General features: G+C 39.1%; 1 protein-coding gene across 1 annotated transcript; it reads right to left on the minus strand.

Moving 5' to 3' along the window:
* C14H8orf37 (chromosome 14 C8orf37 homolog) lies at nucleotides 2,481–27,272 on the minus strand. The gene is made up of 6 exons (XM_018058249.1): nucleotides 27,023–27,272; nucleotides 22,362–22,449; nucleotides 19,994–20,058; nucleotides 19,401–19,466; nucleotides 11,739–11,834; nucleotides 2,481–5,785 (listed from the first exon to the last, which is right to left on the minus strand). The coding sequence occupies exons 1-6, from the start codon at nucleotides 27,175–27,177 to the stop codon at nucleotides 5,632–5,634; spliced, it is 624 nt and encodes a 207-aa protein (XP_017913738.1). The 5' UTR covers nucleotides 27,178–27,272; the 3' UTR covers nucleotides 2,481–5,631.

The following is a 27,481-nucleotide window of genomic DNA, read 5'->3' on the forward strand; positions in this document are numbered from 1 at the left end:
TATCTCAAGTTGGAAGGAAACTCCTGTCAGTCAATGCAACTCTCATTTTAAATCTGAAGCCCAAGACACAGTGGCTTACCTATGGTGCTCCAGGAAGTCAGTGGAACCACGGTCCAGACAGTTTTCCCTGAAATGCTAGGAGTTCCTTCAAAGCCATAAAGAGCTTGAGATAAAATCTCCAAGATGGATATACAACAAGCACACAAATAATTAAAATACAAGGCATTACATGAGGAATGAAAGCTTGAGAGACGGTGGGAGGGGGAGCAATCACACCGGTAGCCTGGGGTGAGGTGCGGGAAGGGAGGTGATAAGAGTGTGCATAGCTCTCAATCTTTTTGGTCTCAGGGCCCTTTTCCTGCTTTAAAGATTACTGCAAACCCTGAAGAGCTTGTTCTATTTGTGGTTATATCTATTGATATTTATCATATTAGAAGTTAAAACTGAGAACATGAAAAACTATTTAGTTAACTTAAATCCATTACAAATCACTTGTTTAAATCACTACTAGTTTCATCTGGAAAGTCATATGCTCAGAGTGGTAGATCCAAGTTTCCCAAAATTCTAATTTTTGCTTGAAGACTTAACATTTTATCATTGGTAACAAATACTGCCAGTTATTTTCCTGGAGGTGACTCACTCTGTTAATTTTTGAGAAAATGTGCGCTAAAAAGTCTGAATTTTAGTTTGTCAGTTGTTCTTTCAGGCAAAAATGGATTCCATGAAAAAAGTGGTTTGTTCAGCTCACAACTCAACTGCACAAGTGCTTTCTGTGTACCCCCCTCCCACTTCAGTCCAGTTGCTCAGTTGTGTCTGACTCCCTGTGATACCATGGACTGCACCATGTCAGGCTTCCCTGTCCATCACCAAATCCCAGAGTTTGCTCAAATTCATGTCCATCAAGTTAGTGATGCCATCCAACCATCTCACCCTCTGTTGTCCCCTTCTCTTCCTGTCTTCAATCTTTCCCAGCATCAGGGTCTTTTCTAATGAGTCAGTTCTTCCCATCAGGTGGCCAAAGAATTGGAGCTTCAGCTTCAGCATCAGTACTTCCAATGAATATTCAGGGCTGATTTTATTTAGGACTGACTGGTTTGACTCCTTGTGGTGTCTCCAACACCACAGTTCAAAAGCATAAATTCTTTGGTGCTCAGTTTTCTTTATGGTCCAACTCTCACTTCCATATACGACTACTGGAAAAAACCACAGCCTTGACTAGACAGACCTGTTTTGGAAAAGTAACGTCTCTGCTTTTTAATATGCTGTCTAGCTTGGTCATAACTTTTCTTCCAAGGAACAAATGTTATTTTAAATTTCATGGCTGCAGTCACCATCTGCAGTGATTTTGGAGCTCAAAAAAAGAAAGTCTGTCACTGTTTCCCCATCTATTTGCCATGCAGTGATGGGATAGAATGTCATGATCTCGGTTTTTCGAATGTTGAGTTTTAAGTCAGCTTTTTAACTCTCCTCTTTTACTTTCATCAAGAGGCTCTTTAGTTCTTCTTTGCTTTCTGCCATAAGGGTGCATATCTGAGGTTATTGATATTTCTTCTGGCAATTTTGATTCCAGCTTGTGCTTCATCCAGCCTGGCATTTTGCATGATGTATTCTGCATATAAGTTAAACAAGCAGGGTGACAATATACAGCCTTGATGTACTCCTTTCCCAATTTGGAACGAGTCCGTTGTTCCACGTTGGGTTCTAACTGTTGCTTCTTGACCAGCATACAGATTTCTCAGGAAGTAGGTAAGGTGGTCTGGTATTCCCATCTCTTGGAAGAATTTTCCACAGTTTGTTGTGATCCACAGTCAAAGGCTTTGGCATAGTCAATAAAGCAGAAGCAGATGTTTTTCTGGAACTCTCTTGCTTTTTCTATGATCCAACGAATGTTGGCAGTTTGATCTCTGGTTCCTCTGCCTCTCCACCACAGTATTAAATGTCAACAAAGTGAAAATGTGAAAAAGCACTAATGTCTTAAGTGTTACAAAAATAGGTTTGACCATGTGGACCCCCTGAAAGACTCCAGGGGACTTCTCTGAGAATGGAAAACACCATGAAAACCACTGATGTACAAAATACAGACTTTGAGAAATGAGTCGAATTTTGATAGAATTAGATGAGGGTAAGCAGGAACATTAAGACAGCAAAACATGCAGTAGTCTAAAGAACAGTGGGTGCGCTGTAGGTCTAGTTGGAAGAGGAGGGAGGCAGAAGAAGCCAAAAAGATGCTGTGAAAGGCCTGGGAGGCCTTCATGATGCTCAAATAGGTTTAAAGTAGGAAGATAAGGCTACAGTGAGTGGGTGTTTTTGAAAGTTATTTCAACTTACATGAAAATAAAGCTAGACATGTTTATATTTACTAGAAATAAGATAAAATGACAGCAGAGTAGGTTTTCACAGATTGAATGTTAGGGAATGAATAAACGTGATCAAATGCTTTAGTGTAAGAAACATGTGGTACCAATTAATTTAGATAGATAGAAGGAAGAAGAGTGAGAGCATTTATTAAGCACTTATTCTGAACTAAACGCCATACTATGTCATATCATTTTCACATAGTATATAATTTAATCTTCTCAACAAGCTTACAAAAGGGATACCATCATGCACAAAGATGAGGCAAAAGAAGCCCCAAGGTTAAGTAGCTTTCAAAGGGACATGACTTCCAACTCTGATTTTGTAACACTTCATGTTGTCACTCATTTTGGGGAAAGTCTGAAAACAAATTTAATTATCAACCATACGTATATATTCCAAGCCATACTTTGAAATAGGGTACATTTGGTGTCACAAACCCAAATAAATGTGATATAATGTAAAACCTGAAAAGAGACTGTATATTTTGAAATTTTTCGTTCCTTTCAGAATTACCTTAAACAATACATAAAGCTAGTATGGTGGCTAATAGAGATTTCGTTAAAAACCTAACATCTGGAAAAAAAATCAGCATTTGAGTTACTATTAAGCTTCATTACAATACTTATTAGATATAAGACCCTTCCCTCCTGCATTTAAAAATATCAGGTGAGTAAGAAAAGGAGGGAAAACCATTAAAAATCACAGTTTGATGCATTTCTTTGGCCCAAGAAAAGAAAGGTGTTAAGTGTACGGACATCATCATACGGGTCTGGATGGACACCAACCACTGTATCAACAGGCTCCTTCCTACACGCAGACCTGCTCCTTTAGCTGCCACACTTTCTTACATGTGCACGTACACATACATGCTTACACAGGCACTGAAACTCATGGCATGCTTCTCTTCCTCAATGCAAATAAATACATTCTCTGTTCAACGGGATGGCTCAAAACTTTGTTGACATTTTAAAGGAAATTATCAAAATTATATCACATTAATCCCCATATGAATATTTTATTATAAAACAAAAAAAATACACCTAAATACAGAGTAAAGCTATTTATTATTTATTTACTTTTGGGTAAGATAAAGGTATGAGAGTACAACAGAGTTCAAACAAAGTAGCTACCTGGCTTGATTAAAAAACAGACACTTGCTGGTACCTTCTTGGTGGTCCAGCAGTTAAGAATTCATGCAATGCAGGAGACTCAGGCTTGATCCCTGATCCAGAAACTAAGAGCCCCCATGTTGCCAAGCAACTAAGCCTGTGCACCACAACTACCGAGCCAGCACTAGGGCTCTACAACTAGATAAACAAGTGGGTTTGTTACATACTGTGTTTCAATAAAACTTTAATTAAAAAAAATAAGATACTTGAAGGTAGTAGAAAATTATTATAAATATTGAAAACAAATGGGAAAAACATCTTGAAAGCTTTATAGACTTTGCATTTAAAAATTATAATTGATTACAAGCTACACTCTTCTTCTACATTGACAGTAAAGTAGCTGCGTTTTGGCTAATAAGTTACAACTGGTACTAGTCTACTCATTTGTATATAAACATATACTTTCTACATTTTAGATTAAAAATTATACAATATTAAAAAGCTTATAAGGTAAATTACCAACAAAAATATGAACTCATTTACACATTTCCGACACTGGGGAATTAATTATTATACCTATTATGTTATGGACTGCTACACATGGGCAATATATCTAAGTTACAGAATAGTTATAATGAAATAATAAAAGCAAAAAATTCAAATCCATAATTTAGCAAATTTGCTCATTAAAAAAAAAAAATCACCATTATGACTAAATGTGCCAAATTCCATGAGGTCCTGAATGTGTGGATCTTGCTGCTCTATTTTTTGCAATAGGCAATTCAACCCAGATCCTATGTTTTTGATAAAATTTTAGGTGATAAAACACTTTTATTGAAAGATAAGATCTGTAAACATATCCTTAATATAAAAATGTGAGCATCTGCCAGTGAGATGTATCCTGTTAGAATACTAGACTGACTTACTAGAGCAAGTTATATACATATGCAAAAGTGTCACGGTTAGGAGAAGGATTTGAATGACCAGATCTTTCTTTGCTTGAGTAAAATGGCTGGAACAGATTCAGTATAAGACTAAACAGATCACAACTGTGTTTGGTTACTCCCTTTAAGGAAGCCTTGTGTCACATATCTGAACTGCATAATAGACACATGCGGTGAAGAGCATCTGGCAAACTGGAATCTCCTGATGAGGCTGGAAGCTGGTAATTTTGAGGTAACCGCTTTTCCAAATGTGCTGCTTTGTAGGATTCCTCAAGTCTTAGTCATATTAAGGAGCCCAACAGGTTACCTGCTGGTTCAGCTATGCTTTATTTCTCTTTTCATGTAGTTATCTAATGAACAGCATGTCAACCTGATCCTACCAGAAAAATCAACAGGCTGCCTAAGAAAATATCTTACTTGCTGTTCTCTTTACTTAATGGAGTTTTAGGGCATTAAAGGCAAGAAGGTACTTGGAAAATCCAGCAATGATCTGTATCAGGATTTTTCCTTCTAGTTTTAGGTGCATCAAAAAAACCTTTTTAATATAGAAATGAATATTTGCTAAAATACAAAACCAGATACCTTTTGATATCTAAATGAACAAAAGGAGGAGAAATAAGTTAAAACTGGTAATATATACCTACTATTGTGCATAGAATTGCTTTGAATTTGTGAAGTAAGATCAGATACAGGCAGTGTTTTCACCTACAATTCACCCACACTCTTGACAACCCTTTCCTCAGTCACTGACTATGGATTCTGATGTGTCTAAATTATTATTTTTGCTGACAGCAGATCTGACCAGAGCAGGTGATATGTACGCCCCTCAGTGACCTCTCTGCAGGGCCAGCTTTATCCCCTTTAACTACTATAAAGAGGAATGCTCATGCTAAGTGTATTAGCAGTCAGGAGTATGGCAATTATTAGTGAATGGCTACATATCTGTATGAAACTCCAGGAGACAACCTAGCAAAGAAGTATTTGGATAACCCGTTACCTTACTAAGTGAAATGCTCATATATCAAAAAGGAATAATTTCAAAATGTTAAAGCACATTATCTTCCCAAGTCCATTTAGTCCTTGAAAATTTGTACAGCCATTAAATGAAATTTTGTCTTTTCCAAAGGGCACGATACTATGTATCTTTACCTAAACACTGTGACGATGAAGAGAGACTGCGCTCATGGACGCAGCTGTCTGAATGTAGGAAGGCTGGATCCTTAGTGTTTGCCGCAAACCCAGCGAAGCTGATGGTCGGTCTGAAGGTCAGTCAGTTCTTCAACAGCTCTCCAGCTACACTGGCAGGCATATGCTCGTGTTCCTTTCTTCTTTACCAGCTTTGTTTTTAATTTGTGGAATTCTGGCATATTGTTCCTGTTGGTAAAACAAGAAGGTTTTAGTATAATAGCTTTGTTCAGTGCTTAATGACTTAAAAAAAAAAAAATCCTCATTGCTTTATTTTCCAATCTTTACAGCCAAACACTAAACTACTCGGTGTTTTCCCATGCAAAACAGAAGAAGCACTTTGGTGTTCTCTTATTGAGGGTTTCAATATTTTAAAATGGTAATCCTCTACGTCTGTTTACTAGGGCTGCTGTAGAACACAGTGACGTAAGGAGCTGAAGAATCACTGATTCGTCCCATCAGAGGCAACATGAAGTAAGAACAGAGTGGAAAAGACGGTGGTTCATCTCCAACCTCAAACACTCACCCGTGCCATATTTTAAAAGCTTGCACATGGAGGGCATGTAAGAGGCATAAAGTTAACAGGCTTCTGATATGTTAACTACAGAAATTTTTCATTAATAGAGAAAAAGTGCTTGTTATTTCTATGTGTTGAATTCATATTGTATCTCATTTGATTCAATTTGTTCTTATTCACTTATAGTATCAGGAAAAAAAGAAAGCCTCTCCTGAAATAAATGTCAATAATTTTAACATAATTGAGTCAATGGGCAGAACTCATGAAAAATGATAACCATCTGACTTGGTGCTATTATAAAAAAGACTACAGAAGTTAATTCATAAAAATTAACAGAAAATCAACTATGATTTTCACAGTTCATGTACTGAATTTATGTAACTATTCCATGGCAAAAGAAGATGAAAAAATTCCAAGTGGAATACTGAAAAAATACATAGTAAAAATGAAATACAGTACAAATTAAAAAAAAAAAAAGAGTGCTGTTATTTGATGTTTGCAACGGAAAGCAGGGTACGAAGTGCCCTCTGGCGGCCAGTGGGCACCACACACAGCACCGCACAAAATTCAGGGACAAGTTTGACACCAACAAAAACCTGAGAGGCTTTCCAAGGCCAAGGGTCTGACTTCAGGAAACAGACTTTGACCAGCTCAACGACTCAGCTAAGGTTACAGTGAGACAGGGGAAGGAAGGAATAAGTTTTATGGGAAAGAGAACAGCCGAATAAAACTAAATATGTTTGATTAAAACTAAATGGCTACTAAAAAAAAAAAAACAAACCTAAATGGCTACGTGAAGAAGTGTCCTTTATTCAATCTGTAATATATTTTGACAAACTTAACATCTGACACTTGATCGGATTGAATCCTTACAGATTTCAGGAACAGGAATCACAAAGGCCAAGGAACTAACTAATTAATACATTTCAAGTAGTGCATTATTTTAAAAGCTTCGAAAGAAAATATCATTATTTTCCATAAAGGAAATACAATTTAATAGAAAAATAAGAGCATTTTATTTAGCTATTGGTGGCTCACACGGTAAAGCGTCTGCCTGCAATGTGGGTTCGATTCCTGGGTTGGGAAGATACCATGGAGAAGGAAATGGCGATCCACTCCAGCACTCTTGCCTGGAAAATCCCACGGATGGAGGAGCCTGATAGGCTACAGTCCATGGGGTTGCAAAGAGTCGGACATGACTGAGCAACTTCACTTTCACTATTTAGCTATTACAGCAGGATGGTCAAGTATAGCTTACACTTCTTTTAGACAGTTCTAGAACTTGTCAAAGCTAGGCTACACTTACTCCCCTCACTTGTAAGATAAGGACAATGAAACAACTAAAACGGTTTTTACTGTATAACCAACATGCAGATTGGTACCACTAAAAACGAATGGCTCCCAACGTCCTGCTGGGCATTCAGGGATACTCTTAGAACTTTTACATTGTCTTTGGTCATCACCTACTTCTGGTTTCCCCAGTGATCATTTCCCATCCTCCTCAAGTGTTTCATCTCCCCTCTACTTCTCTACTTTCAAGCAGATCACATCTTCATTCACAAAACCAGGCAATGAGATGTGAAAAGGCTTCCGTTTCCTAGCTTTCCCCCCGAACACATCAGCATATGATCACCTTCTACCCAGGCACAGAGGAGGCCTCTTCCTACCCACAGCTCACTTCCATCAGCACTCTGCACCAAAGCCTCTAGGCCCTTGCTACTCACATAACCTCCCCTTCCAATGTCTTCCCTCCCCTCTGCAATATAAACATCAAAGCATCTCCTATCTTAACTAAATGAGCCTTTAACTCTGCATTCAGTGACAGGTTTCCAAGTCACCTTTCTGGGTAACATCTTCCAGTCTCATGGTTCTGACTACCACTGTACAGACATTTCTTATCTGAGCTTCTGAGCCACAGGTTCATCAGCTCCCATAATGAACATATAGACTCCTTCAAAACTGTTCTTAAATTCTATCAATGGACTGTATCATGGCCCATGTTAGTAAACCAAGACAGAAATCTAGGACCCATCCTGGGTGACATTTGTCTCTCATCTTCCAGTCAGGATTACCTCTAAAATAGCACTAGAATCCATCTCTAGTCTAACTCAGATCCTCATTTCCTTCCCACTGGATTACCACAATATCTGCAATCAGTTCAGTTCAATTGCTCAGTCATGTCCGACTCTTTGCGACCCCACGAATTGCAGCACGCCAGGCCTCCCTGTCCATCACCAACTCCCGGAGTTCACCCAAACTCATGTCCATCGAGTCCGTGATGCCATCCAGCCATCTCAGCCTCTGTCGTCCCCTTTTACCCCTGCCCCTAATCCCTCCCAGCATCTGGGTCTTTTCCAATGAGTCAACTCTTCACATGAGGTGGCCAAAGTACTGGAGTTTCAGCTTTACCATCATTCCTTCCAAAGAAATCCCAGGGTTGATCTCCTTCAAAATGGACTGGTTGGATCTCCTTGCAGTCCAAGGGACTCTCAAGAGTCTTCTCCAACACCACAGCTCAAAAGCATCAATTCTTCGGTACTCAGCTTTCTTCACAGTCCAACTCTCACACCCATACATGACCACTGGAAAAACCATAGCCTTGACCAGATGGACGTTTGTTGGCAAAGTAATATCTCTGCTTTTGAATATGCTATCTAGGTTGGTCATAACTTTCCTTCCAAGGAGTAAGTGTCTTTTAATTTTATGGCTGCAATCACCATCTGCAGTGATTTTGGAGCCCCCAAAAATAAAGTCTGACACTGTTTCCACTGTTTCCCCATGTATTTCCCATGAAGTGATGGGACCAGATGCCATGATCTCAGGAATCACTAATTCCTGTGATTCTAAACTGGTCTGGTTCCCATAAATAGTGAGCAATCTTTTATAAATTCAAATATTCAGATCTCCTCCCTGATTAAAAACCTTCAGTGGTTATCCACTGCCTAAAAAAATTAAGTCCAAATTCCTCAGCACTTCTTCTATGCCTCTGCTCTTTTTGATCTCTTGTTCCTACTTCACCTCTTGCCAAGTTCTGCTCTTATATCCAAAACTCCACATGGTCCAAACTGCTTGGAAGTTGCCAGACACACCATGCAGTTTCACCTGTGTCTTTAAAAACATCCCCTAAAAGAACACCAGTGTCCATCTGGCTTGCCAGGCAAACTCCTGGTTATCTTCCAAGGCTCTGAGGCTTTTTCTGATACTTCAGGGTGGAATGGATCCACCTTGCCCTGTGAAACTCCTCTTTCACATTTATCATGTGATGTTGTAACAGTGTCTCTCTTTCTCAAAACTGAGCATTGCTTGAGAGCAGGCACTGTGTCCTATTCATCTTGTGAGCCTGGTATTTAACAACGCTACAGGCTAGGTCCTAAAGAAAGCCTAATAAAAAGAAATGCTAGTAAGCTCTACAAAATATATCGGTGATCTATATCCTGATGGGGATTCACAGCCTCTCCTTTATTTGTTCCATTCTCTTACCTCCCAAACATATTCCCAAGCATTCTGAGGCCTGAGATGGTATTTTCTACTGATTTCAATAACTACTCATCATTCTTATTTTAAACACTGTATTCAGTATGCTGTGTAAAAATAAATCACAATAAACATCATCTATTTTTAATAGTGTAATGAATCTTCTAGCTGTATCTAGAAGTCTGTAGTTTTTAAAAACCAGGTTGCTCATAGCTATGGGCTTCCTAGGTGGTGCTCGTGGCAAAGAACCTGCCTGTCGATGCAGGAGATGCAAGAAATGTGGGTCCGATTCCTGGCTTGGGATGATCTCCTGGAGTAAGGAATAGCACCTTGCTGCAGCATTCTTGCCTGGAAAATTCCGTGGACAGAGGAGCCTGGCGGGCTACAGTCTATGGGGTCACAAAGAGTAGGACATGACTGAGCGAGTAAGCACAACAGCAACAAGCACAGTTACAGTAAACCAACTGCGCTTGCTCTCGATAACTCAGAGACACTCTCAGTTCCTCAAGAACGACTAAATCACCAACAAGCTTCCTTTATGCCTGTGCTCACTGACGTTTTGATGGTATACGCATTCTATTATACTAGTTTTATAAAAATTGATGGTTCATCTTAGTGAAATATGTGGACTATTCCCCATGCACTGCATCAACTAGAAGAAAGCATAGAGCAGAGGGCTTAGATAAGTCAGAAAAGATGAAACGAATCTGAAATTAAAAGCTAACTTTTCCAACAATGGGATTAAAAAGTGGACTAACACAAATCCAGGTCAGGAATAAGGGCTCCTGACCTGGATTTGGGGATTACACTAGGCTTTTTTGGGGTTGGGGACCATGAAATCTCTCAAATTGTAATTTTTCTATGTATTTACATATTTGAGTTTTTCTTTGCATATATGGAGAGGATTCCAAGTTTTCACAAGATTTTCAGAACATTTCTTGATGTGAAAAGTTTAAAAACTCTTACATTAACACTAGAGGAGACTCCTATAGATTTACATGAGAACAGCTACCAGAAAGGTGTGAAGAAAGCCATGCACCCGTTTCCTATGCTACAGAAGAGTGCTGTAATAATTCTGATTACTTGTATCTGAGAATATAGTCTTTGTTTAGGCATAGGTTTGGGGGCCCCAAAATGCATGATATATGTACTTTACTAATTTTTAGCCCTTAATTTTTATTTGAAAACGTGAAGGTATAGCTCAAATATATATATATATATATATTTTCAAATATATTTTTTATAACTTAAAAGTATTAGGCATTCATGGGACTTCCCTGGTGGTCCTGTGGTTAAGACTCTGAGCTCCTAATGCAGGGGGCTCGGGTTTGATCCCTGGTCAGGGAACTAGATCCCACATGTCACAAGGTACAGCCAAAAAAAAAAAATATTACGCATTCAGTAAGTGTTACGAAAACATGAGTAAGACATTATCTCAACCACAAGGAGGGAGGCAGATATATACAAACCTAAGAGCTTTTCAACCTTTTATTACAGTTAAGTACTGTAACAGGTACAAAGTGCTGTGGACACATGAAAAAGGATGAGTTTAATTCCAAGCTGAGAGAGTGGTATGGGAATCATGGAAAATGAGCAATGAATTGTACCAAGGGACATGTAGGGTTTACGTAGATAAAATGGTGGGAAGGTACCTCAAGAGGTGGAGAGTTTACACCAAGTCATAGGGAATGGGAGCACTGAGTGCTCTGACGTAGCTATAATCTTGCAAAGCTGAAGACTATATGGTGGAAAGACAAACAAAGCTGGGTGATAGACAGATGGGGACTGACTCGTGGAGGGTCTCACATGCCATGCTAAGGAATTTGGACACTATTCTGTAAGCAGAGGGGTTTGGGGCAAGAGAATGACATACTCAGAGTTATGCTTTAATTCTCGGCAAGTGAAGGGTGGTCTGGAAAAAGAGACTATGCTCAGGAAAAATAGTGAGGAGGCTACTTCTGAACTCCTGTCCAGAACTAACATGTCCTTAATTAGGCTGATAGCACAGATGGAAAGGAGAGGATGTGAGAAATATCAAAGAGTGCAGGTCACACAATCTGGCCAAGGCCACCAAGAGGCATCATAGCACAATAAGAAATATAAAGTTGCATTAAGTACATTTTTCACAGAGTGAAGTTTTTAGAAACATACCTGAAAAACAGGTAATCACATGATTTGTCCCACCTATAGTCATCGTAGCTTTCTACCCAGAAATCACAGGCTGTACAACGCAGATGGTCACATGCTCTGTTCAGAGAAAAAGAACTGTACATTAGAAATTATTGGTAAGTTTAAATTTGAAGAGTTTAAATCTGGGACCTCCCTGGTGGTCCAGTGGCTAAGACTCCATGCTCCCAACACAGGGGGCCCAGGTTCCATTTCTGGTCAGGGAACTAGAGACCACATGCTGCAGCTAAGACCTGATGCAGCCAAATAAATAAAATATTTTAAAAATGTGAAAATCTGCTGCATTTATTCATAGACTATACCATACATTACAGATTACTGAGTAAACAACAGAAACACAAAGATGAATCTGATTATAAATTTTTATACTAACGGACTGATTACCTATTTGAATTTTTAGGTTAAATTTCTGCATAAACCTACCTATTTTACTAAGATTTTACATACTGATATATATATACACACACATATATATTTACAGATTTAAAGAAAAAAACTGATGTGTAGATCTTTTAATTTTTAAATTGCACCTAAGTAGATCTTCACTTAAGATAACTTTTTAAGTGTTTCCCTTCCTAATGAAAATTTCAGGGTTGCCACACTGTATTGAAATGAATCTGTCTCTCCTGTAAGTGCTGGGACAATATCTTATTTGCTTCTGTTTTCCCACTACTTTGTATTAATGTATTCATTCATTCACTTAAAAAATATTTACTGAAAGCCTACTATTTGCTGGTGAGATTCTGTCCTCATATAGCATAGATTCTAATTTGAGAATAAACAATACTTAGAATAACTAAATTATATACTATGTTAGATGATAAAAATGCTTTAAATAAAACAAAAAGTAGAGTAGAGTCAATAAAACTGGAAGCACTGGGAGGAACTGTACTGTAATTTTAAATACAGTGGTCTGCATAGGTTTCACTGGGAAGGTATGTCTACATAAGCAGTTTCTTTAGACGAAGTGGTAGTTGTAAAGGAAGTGGGACTAGGAAATGGTTATATTTAAAACAGATGGAAAAAGAGCAGGCTTGTATGTTGATGGCAGAGATGCAGTAAAGGGCCAAATGCTGCTGATGAAAGAGGACAGAACTGCTAAAACGATACTTAGCACATAACAGGTAGTCAGTGACAACCTGAGGAACTGAAATGCCACGCAAATCTCAAAATTCATGTACTGTACGGTAACATCAGGAGTAAAACGATAACATACAATGAGAATTATTGATTGCTGCTGCAAACAATTTGACTTGTATAGTAACTGTGATTTAAAGAAATCTCCATTGTTTGAAGTATTTTAAAACTAGAATCAATATACATTTGATCATCTAAAAATTATAAGGAAATAAGGGTTTTCTAAGATACCAAAAAACAAGGTGAAAAGACCAGTAATAGAGTGAAAGAAAACATCTTTAACACATAATCAAATACTTATACTGACAAACAGTGTTCACAAACGACAAAAATGAAAAAAACCTAGAATATACTCTCACTAATATAGGTAGCATAGATGAGTGGTTAGAGTGTAGACAGGATTGCCTAGGTTCAAATGCTGATTCCCCAGCTGTGTAATTATAGTCAAGTAACTTAACTTCTCATGACTCAGTTTCCTTATCTCTTAAATGGTGATAATACTTACACGCTCACAATTAGGAGGAGCTAACCAAGCTAACACTGATAATGCTTATAACAGTGGTTGGCACATAGCATTTGTTAAAGTTAAAACACTATATAAAGAATTAAAATTTAAAGCAACTATGGAATATATATTTAAACCAATTATGTTAGCAAAAATTAGCACTCTCAGACATTTCTGGTGGGTATGTAAACTTATAACCTTTTGGGGAAAATCTTAGTATAATTTTAAAATTAAAATTATATCTAGCTGTTGTGCCAGCAATCCCGTTTTGGGGAATCTACAAATAAAAGTACCAGAATATAGGCATTTCTAGAATTTCTACTGCAGTATTGTTGAGATGGCAGAAAAAGAGGATATCACCTGTATAACTATCCAAGAGGGAAAAGATTGAATAACATTTATACTATGGAATATCAGGTAGTTGATAAAGGGAGACAGATAATTACATTTACTTATTGACCTAAAGGTGCACAAAGCTAGGTGCACAATAACATATATAGCATGATGCTGTTTTTGTAAAATCTACTGCCCAGATTTTCCTGTACAGGTGTTTATAAAAACATTTCGCTGTTGTTCAGTCACTCAGTCCCGTCTGACTCTTTGTGACCCCATGGATTGCAGCATGCCAGGTCCCCCTGTCCTTCACCATCTCCAAGACTTTGTCCAAACTCATGTCCATTGAGTCAGTGATGCCATCCAACCATCTCGTCCTCTGTTGTCTCCTCCTGCCTTCAATCTTTCCCAGCATCAGGGTCTTTTCTAATGAGTCGGCTCTTTGTAACAGGTGGCCAAAGTATTAAAGCTTCAGTTTCAGAATCAGTCCTTTCAATCAATAGTTAGGGTTGATTTCCTTTAGGATTGACTGGTTTGATCTCCTTGCTGTCCAAGGGACTCTCAAGAGTCTTCTCTAGCACTACAGTTGGAAAGCATCAATTTTTCGGCACTCAGCCTTCTTTATGGTTCAATTTTCACATCTGTATGTGACTACTGCAAAAACCATGGCTTTGATTATACGAAATTCTGTTGGCAAAGGGATGTCTCTGCTTTTTAATATCCTGTCTAAGTTTGGAAGGAGATTGTTGTCTTTCTCCTTATACATTTTGACTTTTGTTTTTATTTTTTTCAATAAACATATAATACTTCTGAAATAAAAAAATAAAGTCCATCATTTTATTTTTTTCATTTATTTCCCTCTAAAATTCAGATATGTCAACTTCAAAACTGCAAATATATTTTAGCCTGAAAGTTTGATAATGCTTTATATTTCTAAAAGTATTAATTATAACAATAACTAAACATTTTAAATCTATACAAGCTTGAAAAACAATTCCATATTTTCTTTTGAACTGTTAGAAACCTATGAAATTGAATTTGTACATATGGAAATTCAACACACTTATATTTGTACACATCTGAACTTGCATTTTGAATGTACAGGTCAGGAAAATGCAAAATGATGGTTCCCAAAGCTGCTATAACTGGCTTTCTTATGCATATGTAGTTTATTACATGACTGCACAGAGTGTTAACTTTAATGCCTTAATACATATGTGCAATTTGGCTGAATTACTGCTGTTGTGGGAACTATAATTTAGAATTTCCTGACATTTTGTATGTGTAAAATTTCAACCATAATGTTAAATACAGCTTTTTAATTTAAAATTTAGTAGTTTATTCAAATCTATTCACACTACCACATTTTCCTACAAACACTGTCCTCTGAGAAACATAAAACTAACTTGCAGCTAAGAAATCATTCCGCTGCTACGATTCACTCTATTAGATCATAATTAGTACCAGTCTATGGAATACTCCAGGCTTGCAGGTAGTTTAAAAAATGAGCAGGGCAAAATTCAGTTTGGCTTGAAAATAACGCTTTGGTTTTATCTATACCTTATCAATGCCACCACGCTTTGCTATTACTCTTCCTCCTTTCCACCAGCTGGGAAAAAGACTCAAATCTTTACACTCTAAAATCATTCAGGATTACTCTCAAACTTGAGCTTTATCCAAAATCAAACAGATCTAACAGGTACAGCAGACCTTCCTTTATACCCTCAGCATGTACATCAGTGCTTATTTTCAGAGCTTAAATATATTTTTCTTTCCTAACTATATATAAAAGAATATCTAACACAAACTCATGGTTCCAATTAAAGATACCTGTCAGGTCTTTCCTCTAAAATGTGAGGAAATACAAACATGAAGGTATCACCAATGGCTTTGTCCTTTTATCTGGCTAGTAAGTAAAAAGATGTTAGCGGTGGGAATGTCCATAACACAGCCCAATGCCGTCTTCTGCACAGACTCTGTGGTTCTCAGTCAGATCTACACCGTGCACTGGGGAGTCCTGCTGTCTGGGCAGTTGGAAAATAACAGTTACAGTAGCAGAAGAGCTTCCCTCTTGCATACATTATATAATCAACTGGTATACTACAAAGCATAATGGACTAGGAATCAAATTACACAGTTGAGTCCTTGCCTTGGGCAAGGAACAGGACTTGGGAGTCATTTTTGACAACTTTCTCTCTGACCTTCAATAGCCATTTAATCACTGAATTCTGTCATTTATGTACTTTAAGTATCTCAAGTGACAGCCCTTTCCCTACAGCCACTGCCAGCACTTAGGTCACCGCGGCCATCGCTGTCTCTTTCCTGGACCACTGCTAACTGCTGCTTGTTGACTGGTCTTCCAGTGTTCCCTCCTGTCTTGTCCTTCCAAGTTCCAGTCCATTTTCTACTCTAGAACCAAAATTTCTTTAGAAACACAAATATGATTATGTCACCTTTATTTGCTTAAAACAAAACAAAAAACAAACCTAACAACCCAATGGCTTCCACTGCCCTAGGACTTATGTTTCTAAAATCCTCTTCAGGGCCCCAAACCAAACATCCTTTGACTACCAGCTCCTTCCAGAGCCACCCTTTCCCCCACTCAACACACTCCAGCTCACCTGGCTGCTCCCTTCCTCCAGAACCTCTGGCTTCTCAAGCTCAGGATGACCTAGCATGGTGTGCCCATCTAATGCGGTGTGTCTTCGTTTAACAGGGTGGTGCCAATGGTCCCCTCTCTTTGCTTAACTCCTACTTATCGCATCATAGTCTGATTAAATATTATTAGCTTAGGAAAGCATTCCCTAACCTTTCATATTAGCTAGAATGCCAACTATCTATGTGTATAGTATTCTGCACTTATCTTTTATATTACATATTATGTGGAAATTAAATAGTTATTTGTAGAATTAAAGTCTCTTTCCTTATCTAGACTAAAAGCTCACTGAGGGAAGGGAAGTGTCCATTTATTTGTTTGCCACAAGGTATTCACTTAAAACCTAGGACTTAGCAAGAACATGATGAATTAGTACATGTTTAACGAAAATAACACCAGTGCTTCCTCATTTATAAAATGGGGTTAAAAGTTCTTGTTCTATCTGCATCTTGGTTTTTTTCCGTGAGCAGATGAACCAATACATGTATACAAAAAAAGTACTCTGGACAGTATAAAGTACTTCACACATGTAATGATTTACATGCACATGAATATGTACGTGCTTATCTTTCTGTGGGTGCTGATCTGTGTCATGAAGAGGGTGGTCAATGATTAATATCTTCGTGATGCGTGAAGAAGATCTGTGAATATAAACATTTACCTGTGCATATACATGCAAATTGCATGTTGTAAGTATGTTTTCCATTCTAGACAGGGAATAAATGTAAAAATACTCAAAGGCAGAAAAATGTTAAGCGGAAAGTATTAATAGAAGCATAACAAGTGTTCTACTGGAAGTAGAGTATCTGACCTAAGCTTCAACTGGAGGTAAAAGAACTGAAAAAAGAAGAGGAAGAACAAGGACAACAATTTAGTAAAGCAAACAATGAGTTTAGAGTTAATATGAGACAGATGTCAGCTCTCATTTTCCTTCTGAACAGGGGAGAGGTGCTCAAAACTGTATGTGAGGGATCTTTTCTTTAATGCTCTATGTGGGTGAGACTACAGGAGATAGAAGTGGATGGTAACTAGGAGACCCTCGCTGTATAGTTCACGGGTGACTTGAGAGAAGCCTGGATCCAAAGCAGAGTGGTCTGGCAATGGCTGAGACAAGTCCAACTGGGCTGACACAGGTAAGTCGGGACTGATAGCAACCAGACAGAATTCTTCTCTATCGGCAGTCTGTGTCTCTAATTCTTTGTACAGACAGTCCTCAACGCAGGATGAGTCAGGTGCTATCAACACTTATTTACAGCCCTCACAGCAAGCATTATTCCTGTGGGCTGCTGCAGCCTGTCCACGGCCTGGTCTTCCTGGTCTAGGCTGCCTCAGATCCCAAATTTCCCTCTGGTCCCACAGCCCTTTTTTCTGGGCCTCCAAGGTCGAGGCCAGCTGCACCCTCCAACAATGTCTTTTTGGATCACACTTTTATTATTCAATACAATGATGCTCTCTCCTGAAGTGTGATTGTGTAGTCATATAGCACAGTCTTTCATTTCTTAAAAAATTACCAGAAAAAGTGTTTTAGAAATAATTAGACAAAACATAGTAATTTAGCTAAGTAGGCTTCTGTAAAAGTAGAATCAAATTTATCAGGACAGTAAAATGATTTGCTGAACTATTTAATAATAAACAACACATGGAAACAACCTAAATGTCTATTGACAGATGACTGGATGAAGATGTGGTACATAAACACAATGGACTTCCCTGGTGGCTCGGATGGTAGAGCATCTGCCTACAATGTGGGAGACCCGGGTTCGATCCCTGGGTAAGGAAATGGCAACCCACTCCAGTACTCTTGCCTGGAAAATAACGTGGATGGAGGAGCCTGGTAGGCTATAGTCCACAGGGCTGCAAACAGTCGGAAACGACTGAGTGACGTCACTTCACCTCACATATACACAATGGAATACTACTCAGCCGTAATAAAGAACAAAATAAGGCCATTTGCAGTAACATGGATGGGCCTAGAGATTATCATACTAAATGAAATAAGTTAGAAACAGAAAAACAAATACCGTATGATATCACTTATATGTGGAATCTAAAATATGACACAAATGAACTGATCTCGGTAACAAACAGACTCACAGACAAGAGAACAGACTTTGGGTGTCAAGGAGAAGGGGTGGGAGTCTGGGACTAGCACATGCCAACTATTATACATGAAATAGATGAACAACAAGGTACTCCTACTGTATAGCATAGGGAACTATATTCAGTATTCTGTGATAAATCGTAATAGAAAAGAATATGAAAAAGAATGCATATATATGTACAATTGAATCACTTTGCTGGACAGGAGAAATAAACATTGTAAATGACTATACTTCAATAAAAAAAGATTTACTAAAGATCAGTCTGTTTCCCCATTTTACGACAAATGACAGTGGAGTAGCCTGGGAGTCTGAGGGGGCTTGGGACAGGCAGTACCGTGACTGTAAGACCACCCTGAACAAGGTCCTGAGTGAGACACTGGGTAAAAGGTGGGCTGGGGAAGAGACGCCAAAAGGAGGGCTTCTGCTTTTGAAATATGTAAAATCAAGAGACTATGCTTAAGAACTCTTTGGTACTCCAGACCTGCAGCTTCTCACGCTGCTTGGCCCAGGCAGGGTGTATAACACACCATATAGTGCGTGGCTGCGTTCCCCTGTCTACTCACTGGCCTCCAGCGCCTGGAGGGAAACAGGGCAAAGCAGAAGCTCAGCTCCCGGTGTCCTGTGGAAACCAAGCTGGGATGGAAGTGACCCAGACACTTTAAGTGGATCTCAGAGAAGGTGTCAACACAATGAACACTACATACCCAACATCACAGCTTTCACAACTATCACCTACGCATAATATGCATTTCAGGAAAGTGTCCTCAGACTGGCTAACAAAACATACCTCTTATGATGAAACAGACTCATGCCAAGATGATAAGAACTATGTTTCAACAGGGTATCAATTTGGAAAGACCTAATTAATGTGTACTGTATTTCTGACATCTTACCTCTGTGAAGTATTTGTCCCAATCCCACATGGAACAGTGCTTCCGCCAATGTACACTGGGCTGCAGCTAGACATGTTCAACAGAGGGGAGAAAAATAAAACCAAAACATAAAAGAGGGATGAGAAGTTAATTTGGCCTCATTGACTCTATATTATTGAAATCAAATTGTATATATTCCCGAGCAAGTCAACTATTATAAGGAAGAGGTATTCATTCCAGGGTCAGTGCTTTATTGGATAAAACCTGTACATTCAGGACCACTTAAAGAGTTAAAATGAGTCAGAGGAAAATGTGTTTGCCAAATAATGTAAGGGACAAAGTAAATACTGAAGAGTATAACAGCACATTAATTCTGAGAAACTGTTCACACTTATTTTCACACAGCAGAAAATTATTTACAACAGCAATAACCTCCCATTCAAGTTCCTTTGCACTAAGGAGTCACAGACCATAAGAGCACCGAAAACGCTGCGATTCAGTCTTTCCCCTGAAAACTAACCAGTGCTTTGTTGCTCAATGTTGTTAAATGGTAACAAAATCTACTAGACCATGCTTAGCATTGGGTGTAATTTACTGAAGCAATCCCGACTTACCTTTTACCAAGGCCTTGAATAGAAGCTCTGACAGACGTGTTACCTGAAGATTTAGATTTTAATTTCTGTTAAAAAAACCAAAATAATAAAAGACCACAGGTAACTTAGATAATTGTAACATGAAAACTAATATTTGTTATAACAAAAGTATTTAAAAATGGCTTAAATAAAAATTTCCTATGATTTTAAAGTTTCAGAAATAAAAACAATGATCAAAACCTTTTAAAAGCAAAAGGGAAGTAGACCTCCCTGAGGAATTTACAAATTACTATGCTAACATTTAGTCTAGAAAATTGACATACTGCCATTATTAGCAAGCTAAGATTTAGAGTCACTTTATAACTCTTCAGTTAATACTAGATTTCAGTGATTTAATATGAAGGGTCTGCTATTTAAAACTTCATCCTGGAAAAATGCAATTGAGGAAAAAAACCTCAGACTCATTTTAAAGGCTGTGAATGGTACTCACCTGAACTAAAAATAAATTAACCAAACTCCTGGGTAACTTCAGGAATATTAGTTTTGATCAAACGGCATGGTATCAACCATTATATATTCAATGAAAACGTAGAGCTACCTAGTCACAACCATACAGTAGTTCCTATATAGTTACATAACATCATCATTAGCAAGCATTTATTAAGTGTTAACTGGTATAAGGTACCAAACAACATATGCCAACCACATACTAGGACCACCGCCAAGGAGAGGAAATGAGGAGAAAAGGCAGTTTAAACTATGCAGAGACATGCCATCATTTTACCTAGTAGGTGAGGAAATTTAATGGAGGCAAAATACTTTAGTAAATTTTCTTTTAACTCTTTTATTTGTTAAATAAACAGAACTGGAAATATTTTTGGTGCATATCTGAAAAATACTAATGTGCCCGAGTCTCTTTTTGTCTTTGGAAGCATGCTCCATGTGCCATCCTGGCTCACATTTATGACTCAAAGCTGGCACACTGGGACATCTGCAGCTGTTTCTGGGCTTTCTTGGGTGAGTCTGAAAATGGTTAATGAACAAAATAACTGGCAAGTAACATAATACTGTAAGTCAACTATGAGTGAGTCAGTGAAGTCGCTCAGTTGTGTCCAACTCTTTGTGACCCCGTGGACTGTAGCCTACCAGGCTTCTCCGTCCATGGGATTCTCCAGGCAAGAATACTGGAGTGGGTTACCATTTACTTTAACTTAAAAAAAAAAAAAAAAAGGAAAGAAAAACACAGCACAATGGGTGAGCAATGGGGAGGGAGTATTGTTCTCAGGAGCATGATCTGGCCTCTTAGGATAAGCTGGGCACAGACTGGCAATTCACACTCCTTTTCTCATCCAGTCAATGTTTGACATCAATCTGCTTTTCTCCAGAAGTTTACTTGGGTTGCTTTCTCTCCTGCAGGTTGGAAAACTGAATGTAATAACTAACTTCAAAAAGGGAACATACAAAGACTTCCCTGGTGGTCCAGTGGTTAAGACTCCAAGTTCTGAATGCAAGGGGTATGGGTTCAACCCCTTGTCGGGGAACTAAGATTCTGCATGCTGCAACGTGCAGCCAAATAAGTAAATAAAATCTGTTTCCTCACCCTCAAAAAAAGGGAGCACACAGAAGAAATGTATAAAAGTATATTTCTTCATGATTATAAAAGCTATTTTTGTTTCAAATTATCTTCTCTAATACTTCTTTAGAAAAGTATTCTCTTCTCTTTCCGAAATGCCTTGATCTAAAGATATATAGCTTCTGGTAGTTCAGTGGCACTTTCACTACTGTGGCCTGGGTTCACTTCCCAGTGGGGGAACTAAAGTCCCACAAGCCACGCAACGTGACCAAAAAAAAAAAAAAACAACAAAAAACAAACGAGTAAATCTGGCAAAATGTTAGGGTATGTTCAGTATGAGTAGTAAATATACAGGTGGCTGTTACATTATTTTACAAGCTTTTATAAAGTTGTCATAGATACACAAGTATTTAAAAAATTAACATATTACCAACTAACTCATTAGTTCAGGGATGAGAGCAATGGCAAAGCATCTGAGATGCTAAGCACATTCCTATAATGCAAGCTGATTTTAATCTTTTAGAGGAGTGCTCTTAGAGTCTACAAATAAATACAAGTAATCAACTTCCTCTGTAAGTTGCATTTTGTTCAACAGCTTTTCTAATTTATCATTCTTGATGAGAAATAAACAGCAAAACACACAGTTTCTAATACTTCTTTCCTGTATAAATCTAAGTGGAATAATTTCTTTAAACAATTTCACTTCTCATAATTCAGGACTATAGATACTTGTAAATCCTATAAGCTTTCAGATTATTCTAAACATGTCTTGAGATAATGAAAGAACTGCTGTTACCTTTACGACATTTTACTTACAAAGTGTTTTTTGTCGAAGTGGGGCTCTTCAAATATTTCATTAATAAGACTGTCAAGATCATCTTCTTTTTCAAATGTTTCTGCTAATCTGAAAAAACAAACAACAACAACAAAAAAAACCAAGAAAACATTTGAAGCTTAAGTGCAGATAAAGTCAGTCAAGAATCCGAAGAGTTTTGTTTCAATAAAGTCTATTATTAGAGTTGATACCAAAAGGACAAATGTGATGTAATTTTTTTTGTACTATGGGCATAGCCCAAGTTTCTTGAGAAAAAGATGTAGTTTACCGAGTACAAATTCACATGTGTACTTTTACATACTTAAAATATAACATTTAAAGCCATACGATATATAAGAGAAAGGTAGGTATGTACTTTTCCAAATTACATCAACCACTTATTTAAGAATAAAAAATATGTACAATTATAAGTAAAACCTGAGAATTATAAGCAAAGATAATTTTCATATGTCTAATTTTCCCCTAAGGGTTCCATTGTAAGTCAAAAAATAGTCTCTTTACTACAGGAGCCAAAGGTTATATAACCAAACGATCAATTACAAACCCACACAGAACAGTGTTAGTTGCTTGGCGGAGTACCTCAACTACCTCTTTATCTTCTGCAGGTAAAGCCATCACAGGATTACTGACAAACTGTTACTGCATGGGACTTCTATTTAACAGCTAACATTTACTAAATGTTGGAGAAGGAAATGTCAACCCACTCCAGTATTCTTGCCTAGAGAATAACATGGACAGAGGAGCTTGGTGGGCTGCTGTCCATGGGGTCACACAGTCGGCCACAACTAAAGCGACTTCATGCATGCATTGGAGAAGGACATGGCAACCCACTCCGGTATTCTTGCCTGGAGAATCTCAGGCATGGAGAGCCTGGTGGGCTGCCGTCTATGGGGTTGCACAGAGTCGGACACGACTTAGTGACTAAACCACCACCATGCTGGCTTCTTGCCAAAGATGCTTTCCTCTTCACAGAAGCACTCCAAAAACCCTCTGGAAGCTGCCACCCTCTCTTATCACTACTGAAGAGTAGTTTTTATCCATTGTTCTACCTCCTTACAAGTATTAATATACTGGATTTAGCATCAGCTGGTAATCTGGCTGAGGGCTTCTCCACCTTAGAAATACTGACATTTGGACCAGATCATTCTTTGACGTGTGTGCCACAGCGGCAGGCTTGTGCACAGTAGGATGTTTCATAGCATCCCTGACTTCTACCCACTAGATGCCAGTAGCACACCCTTCCCCAGTTGTGACAATCAAAAAATGCCATTGTCAAATGCCCCGTGAGTGGTAAAGTCATCAACAGTTGAGAACTATCCACCTAGTTTAAATTAAGCTTATGGAATTTAAGCTTAAATTAAATTTCCATAAGCTGTGTGGAAAAACCCAAAAGAACTTTTTGGCTAACCCAATATTTAATCTCTCTGAATCACCTGCAATGCAGGAGACCACGGTTCGATTCCTGGGTTGGGAATTTCCCCTGGAGAAGGGATGGGTACCCATGCCACTATTCTTGGCTTCCCTGGTGGCTCAGAGGGTAAAGGGTTTGTTTCTTGGGCTCCCCTGGTGGCTCAGATGGTAAAAAGAATCTGCCTGCAACGTGGGAGACCTGGGTTCCATCCCTGGGTTGGGAAGATGCCCTGGAGGAGGGCTTGGCAACCTACTCAAGTATTCTTGCCTGGAGAATCTTCGTGGACAGAGGAGCCTGGTGGCCTACAGTCCATGGGGTCTCAAAGGGTCAGACATGACTAAGCACACAGAACCTCAGACATTTTGTGTGTAACAAGCAGATCTAGACAACTATTTAAAACTTCTTCCAGGTGTAATATTCCGTCTCTGGCCTCTATATCCCTCAACTACAATGAAGCTCCCTTTTCGCCCCCAAAGTCTCTACTGCCCAAATCATTACATTCAATGGCCCTTCTCAGTAACAATCCTTTTTAATCTTTCAGAAGCACCTGACACTTGGGTACCAGTTCCTTCAATTTCTATGTGACAGCAGGTTGCTAAAATTCCCCCTGAGAAATCCTCTCCTTTGGTTTTCAGAGTGTTCTCTCTGGATTCCCCTCTCCCCTGCAGTTTCACAATTTCAAGAATCAGATGCATTCAAATGTTATCAGTCTACTCAGTACTCTTAGGGGTTCGAACTGCCAGCTTACATTAAGACTCTGGTCTGTTATCAGAGTACACAATTTTATGATGTCTATGCTTGCCTATGTTTTCCTACAGAAGTGGGAAAACAATGCCATCATTTCACTGAGAAAGCATATACATTTTAAAGAATGGTATAATGTTTGGTTTTTTGATGCTACAATACAATAATCTTTATCAAAGGTTAATAAATAGCTATTGGTTCTCTGACTTTGCTTCTTATATTGAATCTTAATTTAAAATATAGTTTCTGTCAAAAATAAAATACATATTCTACATAATACAGACAATTGGGGTTTAACACTTGAGCCACAATTAAATGTGAAAGGTATACAAAAAAGCTTTTATCAAGGTGTACAACGTCCTGGTAGACTTGGAAATATGAACTTGGGCAAGTAACTATTTTTCTAAGTCTTTGTTTGGTCAGTAAAATGAGTGTAATAATAGCATTCACTTCATAAGGATTTGGAAATTAACACACATAAGGCTCTTAGTATACAGAAAGGATTGAATAAAGTTGGTTATTATTATACCTATTATCAAGATTATGATATTATCTGTAAATATTAGCAGCTGTTCCTGATATCCAGATGTGGCATAGTCATATATTAGTTGCAGAATTGTCATTTTAAAGACACAGTTCCAGTATTTTAACTCTTTTAAGAAAAAGAGATACAAGTAAATCACTATACAATTGGCAGGTAGTCTCCTATTAATAAGTTCATAATATAAGTAGGTTCCTAACTTTCTGGTATCAATTTTGACTCAGGACAAAATTTAATGTTTGTCATTATATACTGCATTTATATTTAAGTTTAGGGTCTTTGTTGGTGCTTTCTGTGCAATTTACCTTTAAAAATATACTGCCAAGTGAAAAGTTTTAACATGTGAATAACAGTAGTACTGGCTTGCTACAGCTTCTGTAAATGTATTATTGAAGAATTTGACTTAGTATGGTGGGATGGGGTGCAAGGATTATGGATGGATTTTACAGAGAGAGAGAGGCATAAAAGGACCTGTGCTTGGAAAGGATCTGTCCATCTTACTAATCCTTACCATTTTCAGCAGTCAGCTCCAAGTCATCCTATCCCTCTGTGCTAGTTCTCCTAAGATGAATAGGCTCTGGAAGGCTCTTTGATAAATTCTCTCCACCCTCAAAGGAGTGAATAAAAAGAACAAATAAACTGCAAGGTAACACTGCTGTAGAACAGGAATGGTAGATCTGCTGGAAATCAGTACAGAAGGATGTCCAGCCTTCAAGATAACAATATACAAATTAATGAGAGTGATATTTACATATACAGTCAAGTGAGCCTTAGCCCATTCAAAGCAGTCATTTTAGTTGGCTCAATATTTATTTCTTAGAATGCTGCCCAGCACTCAACTAATTTTAAGAACTTCTGTTTCTGAACTTTAGACTCTGGAATGTTTTTATTGTGACAGTGAGTTTTTAAACAAACATACGTCATCAGAGGTAAATCTAGTCAATTGGGAAGCAATGGTGCTGGGCTCTGGGAAATCACACAGAGGTACACAAAAACAAAACAAAACCCACAGATGCAACCGTCAATGAACAAGACTGACTCTCATAGTTCGCTCCAAAGCTGCCTCCGTGTAATTCCACAAGAGTTCCCAAGAGATTCAAGCAAGTGTTATTGCACAGCCTCTCAAGTTATCACTTTGAAGGCCTATACTCACTCTGGCAAAAATGGAACTGAGGGGAAGTGGAGATAAGAAGAAAGTCACTGCTATTTAATAATTACACAGAAAAAAAAAAAAAAGACTGACAAATATGAAAGATATTTTCTGGATCAAAAACCAAGACTTTAAGAAATTTCCCAAAATTTCAATTTGGATACCTGAGATCCTCTGGGACCCTTAGTTGGGGCCCTGGGTAGAAGGATGGTGGTGGGATTAATAGAGTGTGACCAGTAACTAAACCTTTTATCTGAAATCCAACCTCATTCAATTCTGAGCTTCAAAGGGAAAAACAACAACAAATGATGGACTAGAATGCAGACGTTTTCTCCAGCAACTGGCCCAAGGATTGTTCCGCCTGGGGAATGGGGTCCCCGCACCTGAAAAGGGGACGAGGATCACTCACGCAGACGTAGGCCCGGGTCACCGTGACCCCCTTGGGGTTCTAGAGCAGGGGCCTAAACTGCACCCTCTCTGCCCCACTGGCAGCCCCGGGATGCGTCCGGGTGGAACAGACCTGGGGAAGCCGCGGGCTTTCAGAGGCGGGGCCTGCTCGGGGGCGGAGTCGGGCCTCGGGGAGAGATGCTAAGATCCTCGAGGACGAGGCGCGGGAGTACGTGCGGCCCCGGAGAGTGAGGAACTGAGGGTCTGGGCCGGAACGCGGAGAGGAGCTGGAGGTCGTGGGCTGGGGTGAGTGGGTGGGCGTACGTTTCTTTCGGTCTGGCGGCGGAGGGGTGGCCTTAGGGCCTGGAGCAGGCTTCACCACAACAGCCCACCCCTCCCGCCTGTTAACCTGAGATTCTCTTTCGCCTCGGCTCGGTTCTGGTCGTTGCCGAAGAAGCCGCCGCCGCCGCCTCTGGGCCGCTCGACCGTACCCAGTCTCAGTGGGTCTGGTCGGCAAAACTTGGACTCCACCTCATCCAAGAGCTCGTCTAGGTCATCCGCCATCTTGTATTCTCACGTCTTGCTCCCGGGTCGCTCTGGCATCCGGTGGTTTCCAGGGGCAACGCGAGGACCGCCCCCCAGCCCCGCACGAGGCGCGCTCCTCTTCGCCCCCGCGCATGCGCGCGCCGTTTCCGAGCCTCGCGAGGCTTGGTTGCTGACAGGCTCGCGCGAAAAGACTCGGTGGGGTCGCGAGGCCCCCGGGCCGCGCGAACGTTCTGGCGCCGGGGCGGGAGGTCGGCGTTGTCCGTTTCTGCGCTACTGGCTTTCCTGTTTCCGATTGTCTGAAGTGTTTTGTCCCGTCTCCCGT

Source organism: Capra hircus, chromosome 14 (genome assembly GCF_001704415.2).
Source record: "Capra hircus breed San Clemente chromosome 14, ASM170441v1, whole genome shotgun sequence".
Classification (NCBI taxonomy): Eukaryota; Metazoa; Chordata; class Mammalia; order Artiodactyla; family Bovidae; genus Capra; species Capra hircus.

Excerpts from the sequence above, each read along its gene's own strand:
- C14H8orf37 (XM_018058249.1), bottom strand. The coding sequence starts at position 27,177 with ATGGCGGATGACCTAGACGAGCTCTTGGATGAGGTGGAGTCCAAGTTT. Across the intron at positions 20,059-22,361 it reads ACTTCGACAAAAAACACTTT|AAATTAAAATCTAAATCTTC; the intron begins GTAAGTAAAATG and ends TTTTTTTAACAG. Across the intron at positions 11,835-19,400 it reads GGGACAAATACTTCACAGAG|AGCATGTGACCATCTGCGTT; the intron begins GTAAGATGTCAG and ends TTCTCTGAACAG.